Raw genomic sequence first — 21,417 nt, forward strand, 5'->3', positions numbered from 1 at the left:
TTTGACTTAAAATATGGAGGATGGGAGAGACAGGGTTAAAGTGTGGGGGGTGGATCCGAGCTGTTTCCCATCTGATTTGTTTCTCTGTGCAATCTCTAAAAGTGGAGGAAAACTTTTGTTGTGCACCTGGAGGAGCAGCACTTACCTATTACATAGTGAGATGTAAAACCTTTAATTTTTTAGTATGAATGTGGTTTGCTTAAAAGTCTGCTTGGCAAATTACAGTTCCCATCACAGCAGAGCTCCCCTTAACACGTGCAAATTTGGAGGTGTTAAAGTCCAGTGGCTGTGATAGCACTTCTGTTTCTTTTCCTCTCTTCCCTCTTTTCAGTGTATTCAACTCCTGCTGTCTGTGCTCTCCTTCTGATCCCAATCTTGCCTGTGGGGGCCGTGCCTGTATGGATGCCCCCGTACAGATTTTCCGGGAGGAGCCGGACTCCACCTGCTCCCCGGGGCTCTGTCGTCCCCCCAGCACCAGCAGCAGCTGGCTCCTGGGCTGGGGGGACTACGACAGCAATGCCACCGGGGCCTTTGGGGATGCCCAGCACAACCACACCAGCATCTCCCCTGCCATCCCCATCATCATCACTGCTGTCTACTCGGTGGTCTTCGTTGTCGGCTTGGTGGGAAACTCTCTGGTCATGTTTGTCATCATAAGGTAAGGGGCTTTGGAGTACCTGTTGGAAGAGGTGCAAATGGACTTCCCTAAATTTGGCAGTGGAGGGAGGGAGGGTGGCTTATGGATGCTCTCCGGGCGTGCTTACATGAGGAGTTGGAAGAAAGTAACTGCAATGACCCAAACCTTTTCAGTCCCAGTGGTTTGCCTGGACGTGCAGTTAGAAACAGAAGGGAGAAGCTGTTTAAAAGTGATAAATCCTGCAGCCTGCGGAAAAGGCACTTTGTGCCCCGGAGCTGTGTTCATCGGCTGCCCTCTAGGGATGAGAGGCTGCTCGCATCCGAGGGAAAGCTCAAGTGGAAGAAAGAAACTTCTGCAAGGCAGCTTTTTCCCCCTGTGAGGAGTTCCCGAGGGATGGCTTACGTGTTTATTCGTGTGGACACTTATACATTGCTGCCCTGTCACCCGGTGGCTTGTTTAACAAGGTGGGGAAAAAAGGAAACAATAAAGATATGTGGAAATGTTTAATGTAAAGCGAGGCATGTTGTTTCTCTGTCTAGTGGTGTTTAACTCCAGCTGCTGGTGTTGGATGGAAGAAAGCAAAGCAGATGCTGAAATACCTTTCCTATTGTTTTTCAGGGAACAGGAGAAAGCTGTGTATCTGTGTTAGTTTTTGATATTAAACCACTTAGTGAAACGCACCAATATTTGCACTTACACTTGTGTATTGGTATATATTTTAGCTTGCACTATGATTTTTCTCTCTTTTTGTCCTTTTCACTTGCAATTTATAAAAATGTTTGGACAGTGAACATCAGCAGGGTGACAATGAGCAATCAAGAGGACTGAAATCATGCAACTTTTTGGACTCTTGCTTCACAGTCCATTTGAATCCTGCAAAAAATTCTGAAAAATAGCTGTTCATTGCTCGAACAAAATCAGCTTGTACACAGAAAGAAAAATGGAGGTATTGGAAGGGATCTTGTTAGTAAAGCATGCATGATAAGGATCAAGCAATTGCAGGATGGTGAATAACTGTCAGACGATATAAGGGGAAGTTAACTAGAAGCAGTGAAGTTATTGATGAGGCACTTCACAAAAGATGAGTTGTAAGTAGGTGTGTACTCTTGAATAACAGAAATGAAATCCCCTTTAATGGTCAGTGCAATAAATAAAGATGCCTGTGGTCAATGTGGAGAAACTGATTTGCTCCAGTTTTGTGGTGCTGTAATTTTTGTACCCCTGCATGCCCTTTTGCCCATCATTCAGAGTAGAGATTTCATTTATTTTTTGTATTTCTCTTGTGAGAAGAGAGACTCCATACTTGACACACACAGAGCTGCAAATGCAGATTTTCTAAGCCATCAGTCCCTAATAATGATAGTTGATTAACTGGCCTGGGCAGTAGAAATAAATTCAATCTTAGCCAGAGTCCTAAAAGTTAGCATGTGTGGGTTAGGCTAGTGCATATGTATGTCCTTTTTTCTCTCCTTCTGTAACCATGCTAAGATGACTTTTGTGAGGGTCTAGATAGCTATGGCTCGCTCTCCTGCCCGTTCCTACATTAGCCTTTTGCTTCAGTTTCTTCTTGGTCCATCTCTTGATTACACAATCAAAAAAAGAGGAAAAAGGTATGAAAAAACGCCTATTTGGTGGTTTCTTTTTTTTTTATATCCCCCTCTCCTAGGTCTTCTCTCTGGCAAATGCTTTAAGCGCTGCTAGAACCATTAGCTGAATTACATGTATACAAAAGCCTACAGTTTCAAACTTTCATAAGTAGGCTTTCTTATGATTTTGAAATATTCCAAATGTTCTTGCAAGAGGTGTATTTTCTTCATTTTTGTCATAAGCTCTCACCCCCTCTTACACTCGCATCCACCCTCTGTATGACTGGATCTCAAGATGGATTTTCATGACCCATTGAAAAACGTAGTCTGCAGGGCTGTCCTTTTGTCCTTGGCTTTTGGAAAGTGGGAAGTTTGTGAAAGAAGGTGGCAAAGGAGAGCTGTCCCACACTGCCTCTCCTCCAGCTGCTACAACTCTAAAGGAGGATGGGGACAGACTGTGGCTCTTCTGTATCCTCCAGATGAGTACACGATTTGTGTGAGGCCCCTCATTGCCATTTCTCATGTGTCTGAGTTCCAGATCTGTTCCTCTCCTCCTCCTAACCCCTTCTGGACCTGCAGGCAAAGAGGTCATCTACCCTGACTACTTCAGGGCTGATACTGAGTCACCTTTTGGACAGCACAAACAAGATTCCTTATGTTCTGAGACTTTCAGTGAAACTCTTGAAATGTCAATGGTGTGATAGATTCAGGAGACTCCAAATGGTCTTGAGATGCCTCAGACACAGGCTGAAATTTATCCATAAGCTGTGGCATAGGCAGGCCTTGGTCTATTCCTTGCTTTAATAGCCCCTCAGGGGTAGTTTTGCTACTCCTGGAAAAGGGCTGCTGAAGAAGCTCACGGAAACCAACAAGCCAGCATCTGAGCAGCCTGGATGCAGAGTGCTGGGTGTCCAAAATCTCCTCCAGGGGTGGTAGGGTGTGTTTCTACTGAGAGGGAAAACCCTCTCAGAATTCCCTCAGAGGGGAAAATAACGGGAGAACGGCACTGTGATGACATGTACAAGCTCCTGAAAAAAAAGTCGCTTAGTTTGGTACAGCTCCTGTAAATAGAGATTTGTGTTGAAAGCAGATTGGTTATGGTACTTTAGTATGGTTGTGGCAGCTGGGCCCGTTAAACTATGTCTCAGGAGACCTGGATTCTTCCTTTGGTTTTACTACCAGACTTCAACACTTTGTCCTGTCCTGAGAAGGTTACTTCATGGCCCTGTGACTTGGTTTCCTCGCATGTACAATGTAGATACTGGTGTTCACTGTCTTTAAGCACACAGCAGCTGTTAGATTTGAAAACCAAAGTCCAGTCACCAAAAATCCTAACAGAGCAAGACCAGGACTACTGTAAGCACCCCAGAGTCCTCAGGCGCATTGAGAATGGTTATTTTTAATGAGCAGAAAGAGCTCTGTGTTGGGTATGTGATGCAACCTGCACTCTTTGCACACCTGTTGCAGTCACTTCTCGCAGTGTGGATGGTTTGCAGGAGCCCTCCTGGTGTTGGCATCAGCTGTGAGGCACGTGTACCAGCCCCAGGGTGTCTGCTGTCAGGCCAGCAGCCGGCCGGGTGGGCTGACAGTGCCTTGCTCACACCAAGCCATGGCACATGGGATGTAACGCTCTCCTGTGGCTGCTGCTTTTCCTGGAGAGAGGGTAAGAGAGAAAAAGGGCATCATGTTATCTCTTGCACTGGTGGGAAACGCAAACACTGTGTGGGAAGCATAGTCCTCCCCCTACAGAGGAGGACGGGAGGCATGAAATGGGTTTGTAGAAAATTATCTGACCGCACCTGAGTGAAGTTATATGGCTACGTGTGTCCTGGCATCATCAGAATCTTTCTCAACCCCAAACCTTTTCTTTTGAGATTAGCTTTACCTCCGAGGTCTTAGAAGATATTTCTGGAGGTGAAATAGTTGGCTGAAGTTGATAAATAAAATGACTTGTCCTTGGAAGCATAAAAGACTTTTTCCTCTCTTCCTCCTCCCTATTGACTTTGTTTCTCTAAAATTTAGTGCTGACTTTAAAGAAAATAGTGCTTTCTTGTGACAGCTGGAGGGGAAAAAAAGTCTCCTGACTAAAGTTACAACTTTAACTATGGTTTTGCCCTTATCAAAAACATAAACATACTCTGGTAAAAACTCTGCGAGATGCTGTTTCATATCCATTCCAGGTTCAATTTTTCTATGTATGTGCCTTACCTACATTGTTCCTGAAGTCATTTACTGAGAGCAGCTGCTATCATCAGGATCCAAAATAGCCAATCCTGTATTTCTTTTAAAATTATCTTTCAAGCTTCCAGTGAACGGAATAATTTTCTACAATTAAAAACCAGTTTTAACAAGGGGCTGTGTCACAGATATGTAGATTCATTCCTAAGGGAAAAGAGAAAGCTTGTATTCCTCTGCTTAGTCTAATGTTGAAAGAAGAATATAACTAGTAACACATTTTTTTTCTTGTATTCATTGAACCAAGTGGCATCTTATGCAACAGGAAGAGTCTATTAAGAAATGTCATGTAAAATTAACTCCTTTCCAGATTGCTTTTAAATCTTCTCCATAATTCATTCCAAATGAGAATGAAAATATTAAAAAGAAAAGTATAGGAAAATGAAATTGATTCAATGTATTTGTTTAAATCAATAATATTTTTTTGATAACATCAAAAGATTACTTGTTAATTTGCTTTAATTTGTTGTTCTAATTTTATTAAATTATATTTGGAAAGAATATTGTTCTGAAATGAAAAATGAAGCTCCATAAGAGTCAACCTAACTGAATTAACTGTTCTTTATTACTTGCAGTTGGTATGATTTCATTCTTTTATGAAATCAAGGGTTCGGCTGCTAAAAGTAAAGATCGATCTGTACTATACTTTGTGAAGTTTATGGTTTTTAACCTTTTTTTACACGATCAAACGTTTGACACCTTACTATTATCAGTACAGAGGTATCAGATGGTTTGATAGTGATTCATCTCAGGACCTCAAAGAGCATCCGGCCTTACCTCACTGAATGGAGGTAATTTTGGTAGGTTCTGCACGGTTTGGCCAAAACTGGCATAATTTTCATCACAACTTTGAAGACTGATCATTACCAACAGCTTTTACAGGTGGCACAAAGACCAGGGTAACTGGAAACATGTAAGAGGACAGGTTTAAAAACCAGTATTGGTAGTTTGACAAGCACAGCTCATTTTAACAAAATTCGAATGTTTCTAATACTTTTAACACTCTGCTAGACAATGACTACGGGAGACCTGGGTTTTATAAGCTGACAAGAAGCTCAACATGAGTTCCCAATATGATGCTATGATAGAAGAGCAAATACTGAAAAGGCAGAGAGAGCAGAGGAGGGGCTTGGAAGGAATATTTACCAGAGACAGTATTAGAGAGAGGCTATAGTTTATAGTGAGTAATCTGTTTGGCTTCTGAAAAGTAATTTGGTATCCATCCAGTCACTTCCGCTGGGCTAGCAGCCAGGTAGTCATTTATTTCAGAGAAAGATGTAACTAGAATCAATGTCTGAAAGGAAGACAAATTACAGGGAGCCCTTTTGAACTGGGAGAAAGTGAAAAATTACAAGAACTTTCCAGTTTGGCTGCTGGAGAGGCAGAAAGCTGTAGATAGCTTGTCTGTCCTCAGCCAGGAGAGGGTGGGGAAGCTCATACTCTTGGCCAAAACATGGGAAGGGAGCACAGTGTGGAGATGGTGTTGTGCAGGCCAGGCTGGCTAAGCCCTTCTGGTGAAGGGGACAGAGCAACGGAAGAGTGGGGACCTTTCATTTGTTTTTTCCCAACGAAGGATTTTTGAATTTGCTGAAAAGGTGTTGTGGCAGGAAATTCTTAACTTTGGATGGCTTGGGGTGCAAGAGCAAGGGAGGATAACCTTCCTGGCTTGCCGACTCTCATTGTCTAGTCAAACTGTGATTAGTGTGTCCCTTAAGTGAAATGCTCTGAAACAGGTGAGTTCCCAAGGAGGGTTTTGATTTCAGTTACATATTGCTTTCTAAAGGAAAAGCATCCAGAAAAACTTTGATAAACTCTATGTCTATGAAGTTTATTTCATGTCTCTGTTTTGGTCCTCCTATCTGTAAGAATCAGGTAGTTCTTGGAAAATGTGAACCCTCTGCTCTTCTCCTCAAGGAAGACCGTGTTTTGCTTATTGTTAGTCTCTTTTGTGGAGTTTGAAAGGCATGAGGAAATGGCAGTATGAACGTCATTTTGTCTACTGACAGACATGAGTTCACAAGCTGAATTAGCTGTGGGGAAGGAACATGTACAGATGGAATGAGGACATGGAAAGAAGAGTGTCTGACCATGCTGGCATTCTGCAAAATTTAAAAAAGAATATATGTAAAGAATATGTAAAGGTACACAGCATTTCCATGGTCATATTGGGAAGTTTGCATGCTAGCCTGTGTATCGTCTTTGGAATATTTCTTTTTCCTGAAGCCAGAGGGTTCAGCTCTCATTAGATTCACCTTCTAATCCCTAGGGAAGTGAAAATTAATTCTAAGCAGTTTGCTATTTTCAATTCTAATACATTATTTGCAATGAAGCCTCTGTCTTCTCTGCATGAGTATAATGGCCTAACATGATTTACTTCAGTGCATGAGTTTCCACTAGTACATGACAACAACATGAGCAAACCCCTTCTGTTTTCTCTGCTCCGCACATCAATCTACCTGTGCTAGACACGGTTCTCTGCCTGGCAGCTTGTCTCTGCTCTAAAAGTCAGTGCCATTCAGCAGTGCATTATGAGTGAATATCTAGGGTTCCCAAACTTCCCTGTACCTGCAAGACAGAAGATTTTATATTTGCTGACTGACTACATAGCTAAATCCACTTCCCACTGCATTTTAGGTAGCCTAGCCATTGTGGCTATCATAGGGTGACTGGGAAAGGCCTCCTTGAGTAGTGACAGATGGGAATCTGCATGGTAGGATTGGTTCAGACAAGCTATTCAGTGTTCATTTAGTGTTCACACCCAGAAAAATTTTTTTACAAAGGTGCTGGCTGACAGACAGCCTCAGGACTTACTCATGCCTTTCAGAATGACTGGCTTGTTAAAGTGCACAGGAGAAGAAAAATATTTTCACCATGGAAGCCATCATCAGCTGTGCTGTTCAGTTGACTGCGTCTTAAAGCTTTCTGCATTTCACTTGTATCATCTCCATTGGGAAAGTGTGTGTTCAGTTGATCCGTGCTGTGGGCTTTTCTGAGGCAGGTAAGGAGAGCAGATGAATAAGTAGTATCCAGAGAAAGCATCCCAACTGCCTCCTATGAGAGACTAATGACTTTTCCTTCAGCTGGCTCTCTACTGATACAGGCATTTGTTGCCTTACCGCATAATCCTATACTTGTTATACAGTGAGGTCCCTTGTCTCCCATTCGACATTATTGCAGGAGTGCTGACCAGAGTTTCAGGTCTCCACACATCCAAGTGTGTAGTTGTCCTATAAAACACTCCCAGCAGTGGCAGTTATTATTCATCCCTGTGGCAAAATGGAGACCAGGTGCCTTGTTTTGAGAACAAGAGTGATACCCACACCCCAAGACCCCCGCATGAGAGATTTCTGAATTCTTTCCTTATTTCTCTCATGAAAAAATATCTAGGGGAAGCAAATATTCAATAAAACTTGGCTGCTTCCAACCAGCTCCTGCATACATCAGGATCAGAGCCTCTCCAAAGAGTAAGAAGGAAAGAAAGACCCTGGAAATTCTTCTGCTGGAGCTGCTACCCCTGTCCTCTTAAGCAATGAGATTTATTCTCTTTTCCAGGCAATCCTACTCACTTCCCTCTTCCATAAACATATAGGGAGCACTTTGGTCTGCTAAGGGAGGTCGTGTTCTTCATGGGAAAAAAAAAATCCTCCCAAGAGAGAAGAACAATGGAACACTGGGAAAGGTGGATGTTACCAGAGACAGAGAGTTTGTACTCACCAGGGCAATGTACCTGTGGCAAGTAAGAAATATTAGGATGGGCTGTGCAACACCCTGGGAACTCCCTGTAGCATGACTGGTCACTGGAAAACATCTGCAGCAGCATAGTTTCTCAAGAGACAGAGTTAGGCTTGACAAGGTCTAGATTCACCTTACTTACGAATAAAGGTCAAAAAATCAGGTGCGTAGTCTAAGCTAGTTGTCTAGGCTCTCTAATAGTAATAGTAGACATATTGATTTTGGATAAAGTACTGATTTTGTAAAATTCTGCATTCTCACTATTTCAGTTTAAGCCACAATAAATCACAACACCTTGACATTTCTTTGAGTTCCCCTAGCAAAATCATGGAAGCACAAACTTCACAGTATTGGTGTTTCTAACATTAAGCATATTTCTTCAAAAAGAGGATCTTAAGCTCACATAAAAATATTAAAAGTCCTTATCATAGAAGGAGGAAAAAAAGTTCATTTTTGTTAAGTAGCGTGAATTTTTCTTCATTTTGACCAGGGTATACGTAGACTTGAACTTCTCTTCTATAATTCAGAAGCTGGTTCTTTAATTCAAGAATTAAAGCTTCCACATCTAATCTAAATCTGAAAGATCTTGTTGAGGCTCAGTTTATGGCTGGTTCAGAGGAGTAATGGTAGTGGTAAATTGTAAGGATTTTAATGATACCTTCTGACGTTCAGGTAGATAATGCTCCCTGAGGGGAGAATAAAAGCCAAGATCATGCTTTTCTTCTTTAAGCTGCTTAAAAATAGATACCCACAGGTGCTTATTAATAAAGAGAATTTGACTTTAGGATACTATTTTGTAGGCAACGTACAGTTTTTTGTAGACCCCTAACAATTTTGATGTTAAAGACGGACAACCTTTAAATGTGTGCAGCAACAATGTTTGCCTTTATTTAAGGTGTTTTCCGAGGTCCTATGCCCTGCTAAATTCTGACTGTGGTAATAAAATATAATGCAATATGAACATGGAAACTGCTGCATATTGATTTTTACATTCTTCAAGAGACCTCAATCTTAGTTTCATATTGGCATAAGCCTTTTATATTGACTTATGAAGATCCAAAAGATAGCTGAGCCATCCTTTTGACATGGTATATATTTGGAATAGATCCTCCTGGGTTGGGTTTTTGGTTTTTTTATCCCCTCTCTGACGCAGTATGATATTGCCTGTGCTCTGAATATAGCCTTGAGACTGAGAGCTTTCCTGACTAAGCTTTTCAGCTGCTTGATCTCCATATATACTTCATTCAGAGGAACCTAGTGGAACAGAGCCTGCATCCTGCTGATAGGTGTTTTTTAGTAATTTGCCTTTAGATGTGCTTTAGCTCATCTCAGGTATCTGCCAAAAAATATGTTTGTTATACCTCGTTGTATTTCATGCTTTCGTACTTCCACTCTCCTACAGAATGTTGTTGCAATATATTTGTTAGTCTCGCTCCCCTCCCCATCCCTCTTTTCATCCTGCAGGGAACAGTTCAGCTTATTACAGTTACATGAAAAAAATTTGACCAGAGCCTCCTTCTCAGCTCTTGTTAGTTTTACTAATGTTACGGTGTCCTTTAGAATCACACTCCTCTCTTCTGCTTGAGATAATAACCGTAAGGGCTCTAGTAGCAGATTTGGTAATGCATTTTGATATTTTTCTGAAAGCACACCAACTTCTTAATAGCATGCTTCCTTCTTCTGTTACCATGATGTCACTGATAAGCTTAGTCTGGAGATGTGATTTCTTCCTATTTACTGTCTTAAAAAAAATCTGCAAAGTAAATTCTACTCAAGAAGGAAAAGTACAGTAATAATGAGTCAACTGAGATTTAGGAGAAATTTTCTAAGAGTCAGTCTAAAGTCAGCCCCAAAGAACTTCTGGAAAGTAGACATAGTCTAAGTTGTGACAGTTTTGTGAATTTTGACAAGTAAGCAGACATAATTCAAATCTTGCTCCTTAAAAACTCTCATCATATATCCACCAAAAAAACCCAAACCATCCAAAACAAAGTTTTATTTTTCATCTTGACTATTTTTCTGCAGGGTTTCCATATATCATCCAGTTACTGAAAGTTTCAGGGACCTGAGGCCTGCATATAGCTTGACAAGCAATCTCAAGATCCACCAAATAGCTTAAGTCATCAAAGATTTTTCTGCCTCTTTAAGTTAGATACTAGCACCTGATTTCAGAGGGATCTTCCATACCTATGTAGTATTAGAAAAGCTGTCATCTTATTTTGAAATCCCAGTATTTAACAAACCATTTTCTAGACACAAGACTTTCCATAAACAGTTTATACAACAATAGTTTGTAAATATTTTAATTGTCTTTGAAAGTTAAATCTCAAAGGCACTAAGAAAATCTTTGTCATTAATTGCCACTGTGCCGTCTATGCTGTAGTTATGTTCAGGTTTCTCCTGTCTGTTCTGCTAGGCTAATTAAGGCAGATAGCAGTATTTTTTTCCCTAAATGAAATTCAGATATTTGATCAAGAATTTTAATTTTGAAAAGGAAGACAAGATTCCCTTATTTGATTACTGTTTTGACCTTGTTCAAGTGCAGATTTGGGTGAATGGAAGGTTTGGTGGGAAAATCCCAAACCACATAAAATATTGCCTCCTATATTTTGGTGCAATAAAATGAGTTGTGGAAAAGCGTTTAAATCCCTCCTCAAGATTCTATCAGGGTCCACTACAAGGTGTCTGACAGCAACAGCAGTCGCTCCACTACCTTAACTGGACTTTTGATTAAGCCTGCAAGCACATATCTTCAGAGGCATGCAGGCATATAATAATTTTTAGGTGTTTAATTAAAAACATTGAAAGGAGTTTGGATGATTGAGTCCAGATTCTCAAAGGCATTTCTGAATATTAAGAACTTCTAAATGAAAGTATGATTTAATCTATATTGCCTAGCAATTTTAAAGGCCAACATCTCATTTACACAGAGGCCAATGCTTTCAGGTGAAAGTAATCAAGCTCTTTACATTACTTGTGTGGGATCAATGAGTTTTAGGGTTGCATCAGTAGAACGTGCTTGGATTTAGCATTGCTGAGGTAACCTTCATCCCTGAGTGAGGTACACATGATCCCTCTGCAGTGCCTGGGAGAAATGATTGCCTAACTGTAATAAAGTATTTATTGGAGAAGTATTTTTTGGTCTCGCACCTTCTTGTTCAAAGTCTGGCATAAAAGGGCTCAGGCTCCTATTCTGGCTCAGAGAGCTGCAAGGAGGCAAGGAAGGTCTGTGAACTGGGGTGGATTTGGGCAAGGACAGCTGGTCGTGGGACGGCCGGACTGGTGAGCTGTGGGGAAGCACTAGATGCAGACCACGCATGGTTATCGAAGCTGGGATTGTTATGTATATGTGTGTGCCCCTGAAATGAGCTAAAGCTTTCACAGAGCTTTGTGGGAGGAATGCCACACTGTGGGTTTTTCTTTTCCCCACTACCTTTTCACTCCCATACATAGTTTTGATTTGGTTACATTGGAAGTTGTATAAATGTTGATACTAAGGTGGCTTTATATTTCTTAATACCTGTGAATGACAAGACATCCTTCCTGTTGGACCAACAGTAGTGAAGAAAACTAATTTTCTTATATGTGCGCCTATTGCATAGTCCGAAAAATCAAAACTGATCACTTCACATGTATAACATAAGCATCACATATACAGAGAACGTGCTTTATGTTGCAGCTTCAAAAGTTTGAATTTTGAAGTTACCTAAAATCCTAGTTCTATTTTACAGAGGGTCTTTCCTATTCTGCCACTGGAAGGTGGGGCAGGGGGAGAAGAGAACAGGGTACTGGGAAAATATGGTATATAGGGTAACAGTGTCACACACACACAAAAAAATGAAGGTTGCAAGGAACAGTAAATGCCAGATATAAAGACTTTCAGATATTTGATTTTTCAAGGCTAGTAAAATCCTCGTAGTTATTTTTTACTACTTTTCTGATTTTGTTTAAGGAAAAAAGGTCAAACTAATTCTTCTATATGTGAAAGTAAACTTTCTTTATCCAAATCCTTGGGGAATTTTTTAAAGATCTACAGAAGTAATGATCCAGAAGAACTATTAGTTACTTCACCTCTGCTTATCACAGGCCATTGCATTTCATTTAAATATTCCTGTATTGAATCTAGTAACTTGTATTCGACTGAAGCAGACCCTCTGCAAAGCAGCAGACATTGATTTGGAGACATGAAAAGGTGGAAAAATTACTCCTTTCTCACGTAATTTGTTCCCAGTAATAATCACCTTAGCTGTCAGGAAAAATCTGTCATTGTTTCTAAGCTGAGTTTGTCTGGCTTTGACTTTTACGTATTTGTCCTTGTTACGCTTTTCTTTGCAGTCTGAAAGAGCTCTTCAGTACCTGCTATTTTCTCCCTGTGGAGGTCTTCAGACACTGTAATCAAGTCACCTCTCAGTGTTCCTTTTGATAAACTAAATGTGCTGAGCTCTTTAAGTTACACACAGTAAGAATTTTCTCCATCCTTTCACTTATTTTTATGGTGCTTTTTATGCATCCTTTCCAACTTTTCATAGTCCTTTTTTTTGCAATATGAACAAGACAACAATTCCAAATATCACCAGCGATGTCCATAGAAGTAAAATCACCTTCCTACTATGCCTTTTCAGACATTTAGTGGAAATAGTGCATTTTAGCATGGATTTGCTATTTGAGTGTTTTGTGAGTTTTTATTCAGTCTTGCAGCTGAGATGCACTCGCAGCTGTAGATCCTAGTCTGTCAAGGTGCCTTGTGGTTGTTTCTTCTAGCTGTAAAAATTTGTGTTTGCTCAGTCCCTTACTGGCTATAAGGTGACCTATGGGGCAGACTGCCTCCTCTGCTGGAGGGCAAGTTGAGGCTATTGATCTGGGAGAGGGCAGAAGCCCAGCTCTGACTGGCTGGTGCCTCCTTGCTCTGCCTTTGATCTTGGAGAAGCTCAACTGGGGCAGAAGGACTCTAGACCATGGGGGTCACACCACCAGTGCAGAGCTTTTGTTGTTGCTTCCTTTTGTCTGTCTTTGCTCAGAGACTTCTAATGCTCCAGTGGGTATGGCTTTGTTCAAGATGTGAGCCTGGGCATGGTATCTGGGTGAGAAGGATTTACTTTCTTTTCCCTTGCAGTTATTTTTTCTATGCTTTGAACCATCATTTGGTTTCATCTTCTCAGGAAGTCATAATTAGAGTGCTTTAGAAAAACTGATGTTATTTTTAACATTTTGTGTTGGTCACAAAATTTCTGCCCATATCTTAGTTAAAAGCTAATTTACTCATTGGGCACATTTTGTCAATATCTTTTTTCCATTTTTTAATTTTTTTTATTTTACACATCCAGGCTTTAAAGCCAAATAGACACATTACCCTATATGTTCACTAGTTGGACTGATCAAATCTTATATTTCCACTATAAGTTATTAATGATACATATCAAAATCTAGCTAGATATGTTGCTGTGTGTGTTGCACCTTTTAGTTTGGATACACATTCAAAGCATGTTGGTGAAATAGTTTAGAAAAAGAAAAATTTGTCTCAAAATAAATCTCAAAATAAATTAATAGCAGTGAGCAAAAGTAACTAGGGGGAGAAAGCATTTCAGAAAGGAGGTTTAGGTATATCCTTGTATTCACAGGCTCTCCTTCATCCATTGTGTCCGTAGCTGAGCTGGAAGCAGTCCTCCACACTGTGGGACACGGGCTGTGCCCCAGAGTCAGACTGTCAGGAGCACAGAAAAACCAGATTGCTGTTTTTTGCTGTCTCAAAAAAAACAGATCCTATTCTTCTGTGTAGGCTGAGGTTCTTACCAGCTGGACAAAACAAGTGCTTCATTTTGATGAAATTACAGGATGCAGAAAAAATGCTATGGTCATTTTTTTTTCTCACTCTGGTATCCTGTTAAAACAATAGGCCTCTTTTACATTAGCAGACACAATAGCGAGGACTGGGAAAAGCTGAGGATAAGAAAGGAGGAGAAACTGGAAATGAAGGAGCAAAGAAGGGAAATGACTAAAAATTCTATAAGGTGGCATTGTTGCAGTGAATTCAAGAAAGGTAAACTTCTATACAAGAGGCAATCTGGCTTGGCAGATGCAACAGTTAAAATGGATTCTAACTGGAGAATGGGACAACTAGTCCTTCCACAAAACAGACCCAGAAAGCTCACAATCACCGACAGTTAGCTATAAGAAAAGGAAACACAAAACATTTTGTTCACTTGCAAATGTAACCATGATATGTTCTTGTAGAAGGGTTTGTGAAGATAGAATTGAAATCAGCATTTGGCTAATGAAATTAAATGTATTCATACACCTGTTTTTGCCTGTGGTGAATAGTTCTAGCTGCTAATGCAGGTGTTGAGAGACTGAGTCAAACGTGTGTGCTATTACCCCAAGAGTCTTGCATTTGTGTGTACTTCTGTCATAAATTAAAAATGAGAGAAAACCCCCCAAAACTATGGCAAAGCCTGACTGATAAACTGATACATATCTGAATGTGCATAATCATATTTTGAAATAATAAAACCTTACTTTTTTTTTTGTTTTTCAGGTATACAAAGATGAAGACAGCAACCAACATCTACATTTTCAATCTGGCTATGGCAGATGCACTAGTTACCACAACTATGCCATTCCAAAGCACTGAGTACCTGATGAACTCTTGGCCCTTTGGTGATGTGCTGTGTAAAATAGTTATTTCAATCGACTACTATAACATGTTTACCAGCATATTCACACTGACCATGATGAGTGTTGATCGATACATTGCTGTGTGTCACCCTGTGAAGGCTCTGGACTTCCGTACACCTCTCAAGGCGAAGATTATCAACATCTGTATCTGGCTATTGTCCTCATCTGTTGGCATCTCTGCGATAGTTCTTGGAGGTACCAAAGTCAGGGAAGGTGAGTGTGAGCATTCAAAATTGAGTCTCTTTGTTTCTCAAATGACGTAAAATGTAGCTTGTAATATTGGCTAAACCTGATTGATTCCTTTTCCAATAACTTGTGCGTGCTCAGCACTTGCATCCACATTCCTTGGTTCAAAAATGTCTAAATTCCTGACATTTTGAAATATATTGTGGAACATTACAGTATGACATATAAATCATTTAAGCTCAGATGCCTTTGCCAACTTAGAAAATAAAATTCACTTTGAAGCATTGTCTGTGCTAGAATGAGACCATCAAAACATAGTAGCAGACACCAGGGGAAAATAATCAGGAATTTGATCACAGTGGACAGATCAAAGATCAGTTTAGAATGAAACTTGGCATTATGGGCTTAAGGTCCTTTTTTGTAGGTGTTGTGAGAATAGTTCTGTTGAAGTTCCAGGAGTAGAAACTAGATTGTTTTTCATTAGTACTAATATTGAAACTATCATTAGTAGTAAGACTTGGGAGCTTATTATCAGCAGCTGTTTCACAGAACTTGAAGGCGGGATGAAGAAAGGAAAAAAGCTAGTATCTGGACAGAGAAAAGGAAGCTAAATTCTATGAAAATGACAGTATCTCAATTCTTGTTTACAAGAGATGGGGATGTACATGGAGACTTGGAAAGGCTGAGAATAAGGATTGGCTGAAGAACTGGGAATAAAGACCATGTCAGGGAAGCCACTACAAGAATATGAAGTCAGTAAGATCTGTATGCAGACTGTCTGTAGGCTCTGCCTGAAGTTTATCATCTGTGAAGGGCTGCAGATGTATAATATAACTGGTGACTCATTACCAAAACTGCCCTGCTACGTAGTTAATCTGATTTTGAAATCCTCCTTGAGAAGGACGGGGGAGAAACATTCTCTCACACATGTACTTCATACTCACAAAAATGACATTGGTGCAGGAGTGCCTCAGCGTCTTCAAAAGGCTTGAGGCCTCTAATGATGTCCTTGTCTTGGGGCGATCTGTTATGAATGGCTCGATAAAATACAAGACATACATATTTATTGGGTGGCAGTCTTGTTTGAGACGTAAATAATCTTTTGAAGAATGATTAATAAGTTCCTAAATTAACAACCTTTTCTATTAAGAAAGGCTTCAGTCCTCCCAAGACAAATGGTAAACTTTACATTAGGACACTTTCATCTGGCAGAGACAATAAATGCTGTGTGTTAAACTGTTTGGCATAGATCAATGCAAACAAAACATTTCAGTAACAGCTGCTCAAGGGCTGATTCTATTTGGCTGAAGATGTATAGATTTTCTTCTGGCTGTTGGTCTTCTGGTGGCTAGGTGACAGGAGAGTCCTCTGGTAACTCTTCTTTCAGGCCTTTGGGGGATCAAGTGACCTGGTCTGCAGTGCTATAACTCTTCTCCCCAGTAAAGTTTTGACGAGCTCTATCAAGCAATGTCTAGCTCAGGAAACATTCACTTCCAGGCATCTTCACTTGGGAAGAGTGATTGTCTCACTGCGTATGAGATCCTGAAAGCCCCGGGACATTGCCTGGGTCAGGTGTTTTGTAGGAGCATGCTTAACTAGCAGAATATTGCTGTCATTCGCTGTAAGCATTGCATTGAATCAAGGGGCTGCTCGGAGGCCAGCAATAATTAAATGCCTTTTCCACGCCCTGTGACAGAGAGCCTTTCTTTTTTTTTTTTCCTCCTCCTGAAACAGGGACCAGTAATACACTGCTCAGCTGGGCCAAATGAGATTGGAAATTATTGGCAAATGCTTGTCAGCCCCTACAGTTCGGACCTGTTTGTCTGACCCAAGGTCTCTCTGGAGCATCTACTGCCGATTATCTTTCCTGGTGTGCTCTTGAATTGTGCTGATAAATGGTGAAAGGGGAAAAAAAAATCCTTTTGCTAGCTGGACCTCCGGACCGAAACTTTATGTTATGTTGGTCAAAATAGTGGTTGTTTATATGCTGCAGGGCCTCTGTTGCATTCAGGTTTAAACAAAAACTGAAGATCAAATGGAAAGTGATTATACTTAAAGTTCCCACCCCATGCTCAGTTAGTCCCTTTTGTTCTCACAGTTCACAATTGCTCAAAGTGGAGTCCTTCTGGAGACATTTTCCCTGCAGAATAATTTATACATCTGTGTAAATTTTCCTTCTCTGGCCTTAATGGAGCCTTTCTTGTCGAATAATCATTCACTAAAAAAAAAATTGGAGGTACTATTAGTATTCCCAGTAATGGTATTGAGGGTCCATCTGAGTACAGAGGAGTATGGATGCCAGAAAGTGATGTAATTAATAATATATAAACAGAAATATATTTCCTGTGTCAGGATTAACATTAATCCTAAGTGGTAGCTTATCAAATACATTTAAAAATATATTTACACTGAAACACCATCTAGAATGCAGTATTCTTCCTTAAATATATCAATGTATTTGAAATATTTGGCTGAAAAAGTTCAGCATGAAATCTTAAGTACTCAGCTGGTGACACTGTACTTAGTTCTACATCTTTTCAGGGAGCAAAAATAAAATTTAAACTGGATTATATTATCTTCCAAAGTTCCTGAAAATTATTATGATATTGTGAATTATGACAGGGCTCTTTGTTGATTGCTTGTCAGTTGTAAACTGGGAAAATGTAAATGGGTTCCATACAATTCATAGCATTATATATTAAGTGAAATGCACAAATATTAATGAATATAGAATAAGATTTTCTGTAGAAAGTAAATTGTAATGAGATGTTACACATTCATTATATCTCTATTAGATGACTTAGAATTCTAAAATAACATTGCCAACTACAAAATATATTAAAATGTAGCAAGCATGACCTACTTATTTTAATAAATATATGAAATTATGTCAGTAGATCTGAAGAGGCATTTTCCTCTGCGAGAGAGTTTCAGCGAGCAGCTGGATGGGGTTTGGAGCAGTCAACCCTGATTATACCTCACTTTCATCCATTGCACATCTGGATGCAGTTTTCCTAGTCTAGATATTGTAGCTTCATCCTGATTTTATTGTTGCTGCTAGGCCATGATCTACTACAAATAACAGTAATAATCAATGTGAAAACTTATTTGAAGATGATTGTTGACATTTCTAGAATAGAATTAAGTAAAAGCAGCTAGACTTATGACAACCTAGATCATAAAGGATTTAGAAAAGTTGACTGTTAAGTCATACTTGTGCTTTCAGCTTAGCATCCTCCATCAGGCTTGAAAGATATCTTTTCACTTTTCAGCTTTTAGAATCATCCATTAGTTGTTATATTATTTAAAATAAAACCTCAAAACATTTAGCTTTCAGTTCAACTTTTTTATTTGAATGTTTTAGTATTCAGTATCACCCAATAATGGCTTTCTGGTATCTAACCACAGAAATGTCTATACAATACCATAATGGTAACTTCCTCCCCTAGTTGTTTTTCAAAACAAATTCGCTGCAATCTCATCTGGATTTGTGAAGTATTTTGTTAGCAGGGAAATAAATATGTCTTGATGGAATTTTACTGACCAGCTCTGCTGGAGGCAGATATGAAAAAGTGTTGTGCAAGAGTATACTGAATCATTCCACCCTTAGATCTGATTCAATAAAAGCCAATACATAATAATTTATAGAGGAACGACAAATTCAGTAGGGAAACTGAAAAAAAAAATCCAAAGAATAATTCAGTGCTCAAAAGGATAAAATCTAAGCTACAATTCAGAGTGAAAATTCCCTGTGTTACCTTGACTTGTCTTCAGTAGAGTTTAACTGCTGATAGTTCTAAATTTATACCTTCTCTTTACTTGTCATTTACATTGTTTCTTGGTTTTCCATATGTTTTATATGCTGGAAGGCTCCAATGAGGGCAGCAAATGAAACCTTAAATATTTCATTCCTTAGTAGCCTCCTGCCAGATGAAGTATTTCAGGGACATAAAATCAAGTGACAGCCTGTGAATCCTGGCTTGGGCAATGAGAAAGGGAGGGGACTGGTGTCAGTGGCCCAGATCCTGCAGTCTCTGTGCAGCCTGAATTTTCAGTGACTTGATCTGCAAAAAGAGCAGCTTCCATTTGACTCTTCACACACATACTTTATTTGCTTCTATTTAACTGAAAAGAAGCCGTTGCTCAGAAATGTTTTTCTGAGTGCAAGCACTTCTGCGTATTCCATTTGCACTGAAGAAGGCACACGGGAAAAGATTATTACAAACTTATCATATATTGGCAAAATCTTCCTACAATAAAAACATCATTCAGCTACCACCATTCTTGATACCAAAAATCTGTCTCCACCCACAGACAAATCCATATGTAGTTTGATAATAGTTACGAGATATCTACTCCATTGAACATAGTACTCATTCCAGCTTTAAATCTTAGTGAGATTTAAATGGAAACATCTTTACAAATTTTTATTTTTGTGCTCTGTGTTTTTAGATCCTCCCTGGGAAAAAAAAAATTATATAAAGTTATGCATTTTAAAAAGTCCCTATCTCTCTAAGTAATTTCTAGACAGCTGCATAAAACCAGTTTCAATGGTAATTGAAAGCTTTCCTTCAAGTGATTTAGTGATAACTCCATTTATTAGTATCACATTACATGTTAATCATTTTTCCTAACTTATGCTATGATTATTACATTGTTTAGAATACCTAATAATGAAGCAATTTTCTTCTTACCTCTTTCATTCCTAGATACTGCTAGCACTGAATGCTCCTTGCAATTTCCAGACAGAGATTACGTGTGGTGGGACATCTTCATGAAAATCTGTGTCTTTGTCTTCGCTTTTGTTATTCCAGTTCTCATTATAATTGTTTGCTATACTCTGATGATCCTGCGCCTTAAAAGCGTGCGGCTTCTCTCAGGGTCTCGAGAAAAAGATCGAAACCTGCGCCGCATCACCAGGTTGGTTCTTGTAGTTGTGGCAGTTTTTATTATCTGTTGGACTCCTATTCACATTTTTGTGCTGGTTGAAGCCTTAGGAGATGTGTCCCACAGTACTGCTGCTATATCCAGCTATTACTTCTGCATCGCTCTGGGTTACACCAACAGCAGCCTCAATCCAATCCTTTACGCTTTTTTGGATGAAAACTTCAAGAGGTGTTTCAAGGACTTCTGCTTCCCCTTTAAGATGAGAATGGACAGGCAGAGCACCAGCAGAGTCAGAAACACAGTGCAAGACCCGGCTTATTTGAGGGAAGGAGATGGGACAAATAAACCTGTATGACTAGTCGTGGAAATGTCATCTTACTGTCCTCCAGAGAGAGAAGAGTCCAACGACCTAGGACTGACACAGATTACCACCGCAGTTTGAACTTGACTCACCCAGACAGACATTTCTGGAATATTTCAGGAATCCTAGTTGTTTGAACTAAAGCAGATTAATTATCGACAAACAAGAACCTCTTGAAAATAAGCTCAAATGAAAAGGACCTGGCTGATGGTCAGGTTTTGGCACCATGTTTGCTGTACTTGAGCAGATACTAATACACGCTTTTGGGAAGACAGGAGATAGTGTTGTACCATCTGATTCTGGATAAAGTAAGCTCTGGGTTTTCTCGTCACAACACGTAAGGCTCTATTAAGCAACACTCAGTCATAACACCGAGTTATGCCGGAAACACAGTTTTGCCCCAACAGTGATGGCTTCTGAACTCTGTAGTCTGACAACTTGGTTTGTCATACTCTTTAAAATGTAGAGTGTTGTTTAGGTTTCTGCAGAACAATGCCAGAGCTATAATCAATATTGTCCTCAACTAATATATCTGTAACATTTGTCTGTGCCGTGGAAATCCAATTTAAGCATGATCTGCCTACATACCAAAGTGATTGTACTGTGTCTGTGCTATGGTAAAGCATTTTGGCATTTAAAAAAATTGGGATTTAAAGAGAATTGTTAGTATATTTTTAGCACATATTTAATCACCTGTGTGTAATGTTTTCTATGTGTGATTTTCCAAGATGATTGTGTATTTATTGATTGTGAATAATATAATATGCATTTTCAGAGTGTATTTTGAACAAGAGGCTAGGAAAACTTCAAATACTTCACTTATTACAAAACTGATGAAAACCCATGCCACAGTCATTACATGGGGGGAAAGAATCACAGTCCATTTTCAGTAAAGGGGACAAACGGACATATTAAAAATAATGCTGTACTTGTTTTCCTGGACAATTTGTAAGCAGACTAAAATAAATATTTGACAAATTAGAAGCTAGTGAATTAACACATGGATTAACTGGAAACACAAAGGAAATGAAGATTAAATATACTGGACGATTTAATGGTGCTTGACTATAAAAGTTCCCATTTTATTGATGATGATACATTTTCTTTGATAGTCCCATGAA

The 21,417-nt window shown here is 39.5% G+C and overlaps 1 protein-coding gene across 2 annotated transcripts; it reads left to right on the forward strand.

Annotated features, from left to right (window-relative positions):
* Positions 1–398: 398 nt before the first annotated feature.
* Positions 399–20,290, forward strand: OPRK1 (opioid receptor kappa 1). 2 transcript variants are annotated; one of them, XM_074146213.1, is made up of 3 exons: positions 399–658; positions 14,723–15,075; positions 19,758–20,290. In XM_074146213.1, exons 1-3 carry the CDS (start codon positions 399–401, stop codon positions 20,288–20,290), a joined length of 1,146 nt encoding a protein of 381 aa, XP_074002314.1. The 2 variants fall into 2 exon arrangements, with proteins under 2 accessions (XP_074002314.1, XP_074002316.1); XM_074146215.1 differs by having other exon boundaries at positions 483–658; positions 14,723–15,079; positions 19,768–20,290.
* The last annotated feature ends 1,127 nt before the right edge of the window (positions 20,291–21,417 follow it).

This window comes from Numenius arquata, chromosome 4 (genome assembly GCF_964106895.1).
Source record: "Numenius arquata chromosome 4, bNumArq3.hap1.1, whole genome shotgun sequence".
Taxonomy (NCBI): Eukaryota; Metazoa; Chordata; class Aves; order Charadriiformes; family Scolopacidae; genus Numenius; species Numenius arquata.